Source organism: Tachypleus tridentatus, chromosome 10 (assembly GCF_004210375.1).
Source record: "Tachypleus tridentatus isolate NWPU-2018 chromosome 10, ASM421037v1, whole genome shotgun sequence".
NCBI lineage: Eukaryota > Metazoa > Arthropoda > Merostomata > Xiphosura > Limulidae > Tachypleus > Tachypleus tridentatus.
This window is the reverse complement of record NC_134834.1, coordinates 37,818,094-37,829,816: the sequence shown is the minus strand read 5'-3', so window position 1 is coordinate 37,829,816 and position 11,723 is coordinate 37,818,094. Positions and strand designations below refer to the sequence as shown.

General features: G+C 31.5%; 1 protein-coding gene across 3 annotated transcripts in view; it reads left to right on the top strand.

Moving 5' to 3' along the window:
* Positions 1-1,252: 1,252 nt before the first annotated feature.
* LOC143229071 (actin-interacting protein 1-like) overlaps positions 1,253-11,723 on the top strand; it is a 47,078-nt gene continuing 36,607 nt past the window's right edge. The window contains exons 1-3 of one of the 3 annotated variants that reach the window (XM_076460830.1): positions 1,253-1,622; positions 4,141-4,262; positions 8,543-8,633. In XM_076460830.1, the coding sequence (XP_076316945.1) occupies positions 4,179-4,262; positions 8,543-8,633 (175 nt within the window). In that variant the 5' untranslated portion in view covers positions 1,253-1,622; positions 4,141-4,178. Of the gene's footprint in view, positions 1,623-1,703; positions 1,841-4,140; positions 4,263-8,542; positions 8,634-11,723 lie in introns of those variants that run through there. The other 2 variants (XM_076460828.1, XM_076460829.1) reach the window with 2 other exon arrangements.

Here is an 11,723-nt window from a genome sequence, read left to right as displayed (position 1 = left end):
CAAATATGGTCTGTATTATTTCACGTGCAATTTTAAGCATCTCGAAACCTGTCTGGTGTTTATAAGTTATTGGTATCACAGACTGGGTTTTATTTGTTTATACTTTGCCGACTATGGTAACTTATACTTGGCCCTTCCACAATCATTGTACCGGGTATTTATGACTTGTAACAAGATGGTGGGGACGATCCTGTCTACTGCCGATGGTTTTTTCAGTCTCAACCTGTTTGGCACGGAACCCAAAACAGTGGGATCCGACACGAAACATGAGCGTTCAAAGTGATCTTGACAAAGCTTTGCATGGTGTGAAGGAGTCCAGTTCTTCCTATTGACCATCCGCACCCACTATCGCACCTTGCCGGTTCCTTCTCCTTGCACAGAAACGAAAAGAAGCTTTTGCCCGATGCCGAACCGTTTTTACAACCATAGGCAACGCAGTAAACCATGTTATCATGAAACAAACATAAAGTAGCAATATCAAGAAAAAAAATAGTCTCACAAAATATGTAATCCGAAAAAAGCACCGATAGATTTACATAAAACACCAGCACTGGAAGGAACAAAATGGTCGGCACGCAAGGAAGCGTGTTTGGCAACTATTACGTCATAGTTGTAAAACTTCACGGAAACAGCCGAACGACCGAGAGGAACTTTAGTTTAAGGACCCGCATATTTGTTTCATTTTTTACTCAAAAACTAAAGTGTTCAAAAATATGGCAACCACACAGGAATTATACCTGACCAAAGTACATTTTCTAAGGCAATTATAAAATTTGTTGAAAATTCACCTTTAAGGCTGTGCTGTCACATGTTACTCAAGCAAAAATTACAGCTGGTCAAGCTAAAGGTGAAAATGTTTTCATTCCAAAAATTTGATTGCTACCAAGTGATTAATCCTTTGAATTCAGAAGGCTCCAATTTCCAGTTACAATTTGTTTTGCAATGTTAGTTAATAAGACACAGGATCAAAGTTTAAAGTTATTGAATTGTTGCTGAAGCAGCCGTGTTTCTTATATGGACATGGTAAATTCTGTGTAGGATGTTCAAAATTTGGATCTCGTCAAAATCTGTCTAAATTGCCAAAGAAGGAATAACAACCAATATGTACATCAAGAAGATTTCAATTTGATTGTGCAATTTTTGTTTTGAAAATCAGAGGTTTAAATAAAAATTAATATGTGTTGAAATATTTTTAAAGAAATTATTCTTAGAAATAATTTCATTGTGTTTTTAAATATCTGTTTCAAGTAATTTGGACACCTATGTAGGGAAAGGGTAATTCAGTTAGGAATTTTATGCACATAAATCTGAATACTTTTAGTATTATGTCAATTGTAAATTTAGTAATTTAGATCTAACTCAATCAATAAATTTTGGTCTTCGGATTAAAGAGTAGTTTTGTGACGAAGGTATAGGAACTCGTATAAAGAATGAAAGACGAAGTAAGGAGGGGAGGTTGCAGTATTCTTTCTGTAACTGAACGGGGTTGTTTCGTTTCGTTCGCCGGTGTTGGTTGAACTGTGAGGTGTGGTGTGAATGTTAGAAGATGTCATTTAGAAACCGTAAGTTATGATTGGAAGAGATATGAACAATTTACCTATTGTATAAGTACTAATAGATGTGTAAGTATTGGAACTTAGTTGTTTGCGTGAATATATAAATCAGTTTATTATAGTTATGGTCCTCATAATCATAGTAGGAGTGTGATTGTGACGTGAAAGTTTATAATCGTACGTATGCAGTTCTTGTGTATTAGGAAGTTGCTCACATTTTGTACTATTTTAGTTTGGGATGCATATCTTCAGCTATATTTGTTCTTAGACTGATACTTGTAGTTAAAGTAAGTCTGCTTTAAAATTTTAAATTAAAAATATAAAGAAAATCTCGTCATTGATGACAGAGGAAACTGTAAATATACCATAGACTTAGTGGTATAAAAGCTCAAACTTTGAAACTTACTGTAGTGTTTAATGACAGTAAACTATCATAGGAATTCTTTGATCTTTTTAACTTTACAGTACTGACCCAGTACACAGCTCCAATTATTATTATCTATTTTTGTTCTGGAAGTCTGACTCCCTTTTTTATTTAAAAAAAAAATTAAATTCTTGACCTCAACTTCTGACAGCAGCTCATTTCATAATTCAGTGATGTTAAATTTAAGTTGTTTTAACTGAAACCTAGCCTAATCCTTTTCTAAATCTGGTGTTGTTGTTTTTTTTTCACTTTAGTATCTTCAAAATATAACATCAAGAAATTGGAGGTCTTTGTGTCTTTATTGTTTCCCAGCATCATCTTAACTTTGATAAGATCATTTACCATCTGTTTAAGTAAAAATACCTTGAGGTAACCTTAAGATAATCTTTTCATATGTGAAATTAACTAGTAGCTTCCACTAAACCCTTTTCAGTAAGTTGGTATTCCTTTTGAGATAATGAGTCCAAAACTGTATGGAGTTCTAAGTGAGATTCAGCTACTGATTTAGAGACCAAGAGAAACTCTCTTGGTTTGTAATCAAAATGCTTATAAGTACACCAGAAAATTGTTATTTAGTGTTAGTAATGGGCACTTCATTGAGTTATTCAAAACTTCAATGATATTCTTCAGTTGTCGTGTTACTTAGTGATTTCTTATCTGAATGTGTGATCTCTTTATGGTAATACAAATGTATAACTCTGGTTTTGATATTTCAGGTTGTTTTTGTATTGGTAAAACAGTAAGTCTTCTGCTGTGTTATGTATCTTAATGTAATTAAATATGTATTGATTATAACTCTGAATTTACAAATAAAATCAGAATTTGTTTTAAAATGTTTTACATAATAAACTTAAAAACATTGACATTTGAATGTTGTGAATAATTTTTGATTTGAATTAAAGAATGAGGCACCAATGTGCCTTGTCTTGCAAAGACTCTATGGCCTTTTTGTGTGTGTGTGTTTTTGTGTAGAATACCCATTTGATAAAATAATTATTAAGCCTTCCCTTAAATTTCTGTGGACTTACTGCAATCATAGGATCTGAACATAATACGCTCAAGTACAACCATCCTATTTGAAAAATAACTCTCAGCTAATTTACACTTCTACTAATCTTGCCATTCTTGGGATTAAATATGTAGAAAAATGATGTCCCAGCACTGTTAATCCTTCAACATTATTTAACAGTTCATTCATGTATCCTCTAATTCTTTTACAAGAAAAGCTGTTTTGGAAGAACTTTCCTTGTATGCAGGCTGAAAAGAGGGGGGGGGGTGACTTATCTGTCCTGGGCCAGTTTTTGGTGAGGTGCTTGGCAGTGGGATTCCAAAGTTTGCTAGAGGTGCATATTACTCTAATATAAAATGGCTATTACTTTTACATAGATTCATGAAGAAACTTGTCCCCTAAATTTTTTATGAAAAATTGGCAAAAGTTAAATAAAATGAAAGGGGTTGTTCATCTGCTTGTATGACAACTTTTACATTCAAGATATCCTAGTTGACCATGTTTGAACTTTTAAACCCTTCAAAGGTAAAGAGCCCAAGACTAAACAAGCCTCAAAATGAGGCTACCAGTGATGTACAATGAATCTCTTCAGACTTGTATTCAGTATTTGTGTAAATGCAACCAAAATCCTATTTGCTCTACATCTGGCAACAGCATATTGTTTGGATGGCTTTAATCAATTGGAACACAAGTCTCTTTCTTCAGTAACATTGTTAGTTTTATTTCAATTTAAAAAAACAACAAAAAAAAACACATTAATTGTTGCACTTACTATAACTAAAAGCCTTCTGTCATTTATTTTTGTGAATTAACAACTGAATTAAATCCTTCTCTATTAGACAACAGTGTCTTCATTAGAGCCAGAAACACTTCAGTCCTTTTGGTTTTTGCTTTTTACTTGTATACAAGTTCATGGACTTGACAAATCATTTCTATATAATTTGAATAATATGGATTAGTCAGTAGTTATCTTCAGGTAATTAAATTTGTTACTGTGTTGTTGTACTATAAAGTTTCAAAGTTGGAAGCTGTTTTACAATTACAGCTGTTAACAGTGATTTTGGTAAGTACAAGTTTTTATTTCAAAATGTTTTCTACTGGTTCAGTTTTTGTTCTAAAATGGTATTAACCCTTAATGTTGCATATTTTTTTAGGAAATATATTTGCAACTTTGCCTCATACTCAGAGGGGCATGCCTTTGGTTTTGGGTGGTGATCCTATGGGGAAAAACATCTTGTATGCCAATGGAAACAGTATTATCATCAGAGATGTTGAGGTACTGTTATTTGTGACTTTTATGCTATCTGTGTAATTACTTGTAAGCTTTCATAAGATTTCATGTTACAAAATAAGCTATGTGGGTTGCACAATTGTTACTGTGTGTTCACTTTACAAAAGTTTAGATAAGTTTGTTCTCAATATCCATCTTTACTTGTACTTATTTTGGAAGTAACATTTTTGTCATAAGATTTTTTGTTTGTAGTGAAGTTTAAAATGCAATTCTGAGTATTGTATTGTTAGTGTTAAACAACAAAACACCGTTACAAAGTAAAAGCAATATCTATAATATTCTGTTTAATTAAACATTACATTTGTTATTTGTTTAACCTATATGCTGCAATGAAGATTCAGGTTTTTTACTACTAATGTATCTATTAAAAACAACAAAAATTCATTATCATATGTGCTGGCTTCTTTATGTATAATCTGTTTAGATATTCTTCTTTTTTGAACAATGTGTGTTCATTGTGTATTAAGGATTCTTTATATTGAGGGCAGAAGTTTTGTGAAACATAATAGGCCTCCCAGAGACCATACTTTTAATCTTCCTAAATTTTTTGTTTAAAGTAAAAATATAAGGTTCAACATTAAGCTACTTCAACTGACCTAGTGTACTTGAAGTTGGGTCCAGTTGTGCTGAGTCTCTGAGGTAGTCTAACTGGTCATGTTAAATCTATTTTCATTTGATTATTCCTCCTGCTGACAATTTTCTGCTTACCATAATTTCAATTTCTACTTTTTTTTTTTAAGCTGAGCATTTCCTGCAGCATTTCTTTCAAACCTGATTCTTACATGTGTGGTGTTTTTACATAATCTGGTTCAACCAGATTATATTTAAAGTCTATCAAAGTTGGACTATAGTTTGATTATAGTTGGCATTGTCCTGAAAGGTTAATGATTTACTTATCTTTCTTTTCAGGAATTTACATTTACAAGCTAGTTAAGATTTTCCTTAGCTCTTTTAAAAATTATGAAAGTGTACTGTTACATGAATTAAATGAACATGAGAATTAGAACATTATTAACCATTTTAAGACTGTTTACCTCATGATGCAAAATGAAAGTAGGAAAGTATTTATTTAGGTTTAGTTTTTCATCTTTGAATGGTGAGTAAGATAAGAGGGGAGAGAAAATGATACCAAAAGGAAGAGATGAAACAACTTGTGTAAAGAAGAAAGGAAAACTAGTCTGTTTTAAGTGGAAGAATAAATTGAAGTGGGTAGAGTATAATGAAAGTGAAGATCTAACATTGTACTCAATGTAGGAATGTTCAACGGTAGATTTATTATGTGAACAAAATTTTAGAATTGTTTCTTTGAAACAACAATGCTTCTAAATTACATGTCAGCTCAAGGAAGGCGTCACTTGGAATGTGTGGAAAAGAAATCTGTCTTGTTTATATACAAAGTAGAGATGGGAATAAGTGCATGTGATAGCACCAGGGAACCAGTTTTCCAAACAGCAGTAGTTGGACATCTAGATGTTGCTTTCAGAAGACTAAGTGAATATTGCAGCTGGTTACTTATTTTAATTCTCTTTACTTCATTGCTAAGAATGAACTACCTTCACTTTGTACCTAAGGCTCCTGATTTACAAACTAAGAATGGTGTTCAGCTACCAAATGGATATCAGACTGCTCAATCTTGTAGAAGATTTATGAAGTTCATATATAGATACCTGACAGTAAATGCAATTTACTGAAGAATGTGTAGGTGTAATCTGTAATATTTGCAACATGTGTGCCCATCTGTGAACATAAGATTGTATATGCTGTAGTTGTGATGGAAAGTGTAATATTCTTTTGGTAAAAATGTGGAGAATGCTCATGCTAAAGGTGTTTTGGCTGCAGTAGTCTTCAATGGACAATGCTGGTTGGAACTGGAAGGAAAAACTAATTGCTACTAGTTCAGATGGAGCAAAAGTGAACTTTGAGAAAAAAATGTGGTAAAACTCTTAAAATTAATGGAGGGCTACATCTTGTTGTCATACCTTGTGTAAGTCCAAGATTTGAACTTGGTATGGTAGATAAAGATATTTGGTAATTTTAAAACTTTGAATGTGCACAAACACTAATTATAATGGGAAAAGCATTGAGAGTTTCAACTGAAAGCTTATGGAGGAGTTGATAGCCAGTAGATTTCCATGGTACCAGATGGATGCCACATCAGAGTGAATCAGCATGACTATCCACTGCCCTATTCATACCTTCTACAGTGTTTTCAAATTGAGCAACAACCACCTTTTATAGTCATTTTAAAGACTTTAATCTTATCCACTAGATGTATTTTTTTAAAAAGGTGTATTATCTATTCTGAGCAAATTTTCATTAGTTTTAAAAGGATTGCTGTTTATATGGTGTAATGGAAACCATCTTTCATACAGCTTGTTGCTCTGTTGCAGAGATGTGCAAATGTTCCTAGACACTGAATGTATTATCTGCTTCTACAAAGTTGGGAAATTTTGTGCTTCCACTTTAACAGAGGAACAGTTCAAGACTGTCTTCTGTTCCAGTTGCTTATGAGCTATAAGTAAGAACAGACAAATTCTGTTCATCTGATAAAAATGGACATGCAAATAGTCCATTCAATTTAAATATTTCTCTGAGATTCTCTCTTTTCAGAGAACAATATCCAGTCCTTAATTTCTGCTCACATCTTGAGTGCCATTCTGTATTTCATAGTACTTGTGTCAGTATTTGTTCACCGTTGCAAGTTGTGATCCATCTATTTAAAAAAGATTGAAGATGGATTAATGATCATTTTTGAGCAATTATTACATCAGTCATCTAATCCAGTAAAGTAGAATTCAGCATTACTTTACTTGGCTCTTCCTTCTTACTGAATATTTGAAAGAGACTACCAACTGCAGTAGTTTCTGTGCCTCTTTTTAATCAGTTTTAATTTCTTTACATATTAGAAAGTTTAAAAATGCAGAACTAATTTATATTAATGTTTTTGATTATTACTGTATGTGATCATGAGTTGTTTTGAAATTATGGTTTTATATAACCTGTTGTTGTGAAAATGATTAACTCGGTAATTAAGATCTTTTATTACTAGTTCTAGTTATTCCAGCTATTCAGGTAATTGAGCTGTTGCTGTTTTATTTGTTCTTAAGTACAAGTCCACATAATGGACTTTTTGTACTGTGCCTAATTTTAGACATTCAAATTGTTTGTATATACATTTTGAGTTTGGGAGGGACTGATTCTGGAGTTTTGGGTTGGATTTCCATTGGCATCAAATTTGCTCACCCTATCATTTGTATGGCAAAGCTACTTAGGCAGTCTCACTTTCATTAAATTTGAATTACTGATTAAAGGGAAGGCAACTGTCTAGCAGTATTTGCAGTGATTTTCTTTTTCTGGAATGTACCATAGTTTTAGAAACACTTTCCTCATTCATTAATCAAATGAACTGATAGCAAAAATAACTTAATCACTTAACTTTTTGACCTATGGGTAGTCAATGGTAATCTTAGACTTCTGACTCTAATAATTTGGTTTGATACACTATGATGTACATAACACAAGTAACCTATTGGGTAGTTTTATGCCAAAAACATTGGATTATTTACATATTTTTTCTAGTAGGATGTGAGTGACTTCAATCATTCAAGTACTCCTACATTGCATGTGTTTTTATACTTTAAATTTATGAAGGTCTGAAATTATACTCTTACTTTGTCCTTTCAGACATAAAGCAAACCATAAGGATTATTTATTCAAATGCATTTTAAATAAACTTTATTGCAGCTAAATGAATAGTAATTCCACATATACATGAAATTCCATAATCTTGGGTTAATCATCAACCTTCATTAAAATTTAACCTGAGCATTAGTTCAGGTAAAAGTAACTAAGGGGAGTAGTAAGTCTTGTGTAATTATATAACTTAAAATTACATTATCTTCAGTATTAACAAGATGTGGCATTGGTTACAGATTGTTATTTTGAATTTTCTCAATCTGCTTTTTATTCATTTTATATTGGGAGGTCTGATAATACTTTTTTTTTTTTCTTCCCAATTTTAGTCTAAACCAAAATGTGTTAATTTGGTTTAAAAAGCTAAAAATAAACTACAACTGTAATATTCTGCTCCTGTTTAATTGGTTATTATTCTGTTTAATGGCTGCTTATTGTTTCTTATTTCCAAATTGAGCTGCTTTTCCAGTATATTGAGACAAAAGTCTTGTACAACTAAAAATACCAGATTTACTTTTTATTTTATTTTTACATTTGACATCTATAATTCTTTATCACTTTTTTTGATATAGAACCCAGCTATTGCTGATGTATATACAGAACATTCTACCCAAACTACAGTAGCCAAATATTCTCCAAATGGTTTTTACATAGCTTCAGCAGGTAAATGATTTTAAATTAACCAAGTTAGCTCTTTTCATCACAGTATTTTAAGTTGATTTTCATTCTATCAGAATAAATAGTTCATAAGAATGGGCAAGGCTGTAGCAGACCTTTTTCATGTTATCATCACTCAACCTTCAAATCTTTGACAACCACCTCACTTCTAAAAATACTTAACATTTAAAAGTAAACTAGTAAAATTTAATGATTCCACTAAAGAAAATGTCGTTAAATTTATTTACTTTATGTAAAGATTTTCTGTACTAACACTACATGACCAAACAAGATGAGGGACTTTTTGATCGGTAAATATAACCTTTCAACCAACTACTATAAGATGTTTTTTCTTGGGCACAATTTCTAATAAAAATGTTGACAAACTTTCAGCACAAAATGTATTTAATATAAAAACCAACTTGATAAAGTTAGCCATTAAAAATTACCTATTACTGTATTTTACTGTGTAAAGAACATTAATCTTTAACATTATTAGAATCATCAGTACCACAATTAAGCCAGGTTTGCTTATTCAAAACATGTTTCAAGGAAGGGACATGCATCAAATTTGTCCAGATTACAGTGTTGGATGGTAAAATGTGTCATAATGAAAGATATGTTTAAAGATGGATAAAATTGTAGGGATACATTATCTATAAGAAGTATCCTTTCTTTTTAAGTTTTGCATGTGAAACTAAACCAGAACCAAGAAAAGTAACTTTGGGCTTACAAACAGGTATGTATGATTAAGCCAATAACACCTGGCATCTAAAGCTACCATCCACTATTTATAATCATTTGTAGTTGCTGTTATAAAACAGAAGAAAAAAAGAGAAGAAATAAATGAGAATAGGTTACTTATCACTCTTATTGGTCTTTGAACTAGATATTAACAAAACCATTCCAAAAGAACCAGTAGTCAAAACTATGAAAGAAGCAGTGATAGTAGACGTGTAGGAAAATCGCAGTACTGACAGTAGAACTATGACAATATAACACAGCATTTAGGTTATCGTAGAGCATTAGTGGAAGAACATTGCACCAGCAATCTTACTTTTTATTGTTCTATGTTCTAGTGATTTCACCCATAACTCTATGTAAATTAAGCCCAATAGGCTCTGAACTTTACCACTGTTATTCCTATCTTGATGGATACCTCTGTTGTTATTAGGATATTTTATTGTTTTCACATTAAAGTTTGTGTCAGATGTGTTTTTTCCATGGTGTGACATTTTTATTTGTTCTAATTTTGGGTTTTTAATAAACATCCAAAGTAGAGAATGTTAGTTTTAACATAACTCTTAAAAAACAAAAAAAAAAAACTTCTTATCTATCTACATATCTAATAATAATCAGCTTGATCTAAAGTTTTTAAAGTAAGTGAAGTATCAAAGTCACAAACTAGTGAGGAAAACAGCATGACTTAAATTGTAAATGAGTGCAGATTGCATATATCCAAAACAAAAGGATTTACTTGCAGAAAAAACCTGCAAAAGTTATAAACTTGAATGGAAATACCACATGAATGGCATAGTGGACTTACTGTTTCTTAAAATTAACTTGGAAGTTGCAGATGGAGAACAATATTATAAAGATGTGCATGCTTAGACAGTATGAAGCTGACCTACAATGCCATGCTTTGGACATAATTCCACTATCATTTACAGGATTAAGAACTTAAGGGGTTTAAATATTTCCTTTTATAATCTAAGTTGGATAATCTTTCCCCATCCTTTTCATCCAATAACAAAATATAAATATTGCAATAACATTTTGGCACTACACTCCTCCCCTGTATAATTTTATGTTCAGTATAATATAACCTCTGAATATTCTGTTTCTTTTTTGAATTTTTCCAAATAAACTTTCCTGATGTCATTTTCTTTTTGCTTTGTTTTTTAATTTTCATTTTTTCAAATGTATAAGTCTTTTTGTATGATATACTACTGTAAGTGCTTGTAACATATTGCATTTAAGGTACAATGAAAGTTTCATTGGTTCATCAGGCTGTCCTATCCACTTAAAAAGAAAAACAAAACTATTCCAACCCTGATTATTTACATTTATGAAGCCTTCCATTAGGTTTACTGCATCTGCATTTGAAAGCAATCCATGTCGGATGTCAACTGTCCTGTTAGAAAAATAAAACTGTCTTAGCTTAAGGTTATATTTATACTGCTAGAATTTGTATATGTTCCCTTATCCTATCCTATTCATTACAATTAAACAATTTAAGCAGACCCCCACCCCTAACTTTGTTCTTTTCAAGAGAAATTAACTTCAGAGATCTTGCACTGCCTCTCTAAAATAATATTTTCTTCCCAGATATCTTGATAGCCTTTCTCTGAACTTTTTCAACAGTTAAATGTCCTTTTTTAGGTAAGGCATCCCTGACATGAACACAGCTCCAAATTGGCATAACAAGTGACCTATACAATTAAATAATAATGTCATTTAAAACATAACCTGAAATCATTGACCTTATCACTAGAAACTCCAAACAGCTTGATAAGCTTAAGAAAATAGTCAACCAAAAACTAAGATATTTTCCCTCTGTAACAGTGTTAAGGTTATTTCTGTAAGAATTAAACTTAGGTTAACCTATGTGAATTATCTTGCATTGTTTTTAATATAAATTTGCCTGTCAAATATTTACTTATCTTGACAAATTTTGCTACTTTTATAAAGTAGCATTGTCTTCACAGTGAATAAAACTCACCTTAATCCTCTTACTGTATGTTAAAGTGTACCTGTCATGACTTTATAGTTACATTTTAAAATCTAATAAACGACTTCTTATTATACAAATAAACTTGGCATTAAAAGGAACTTTAATAAATATCAAAGTAGTTAATAAATCTGAAGTTTTAAATTCTTTATTTTCATAAGGAAATATTAAAATCCTCAGTCTCTTATAGTATGAGAATCATGACATTTATAAGTGTTATTCTTCTCATTTATTTACCACTCCTTTGAGAAGTACAGAATTTAACCCTTTTATTACTAGCACATGATTACTGTCTGCTTGATGTAGGAAGGATACTTCTGCAACAAAATGTTAACTTTATATTCCTCATAAGAAGTAAGATTTAG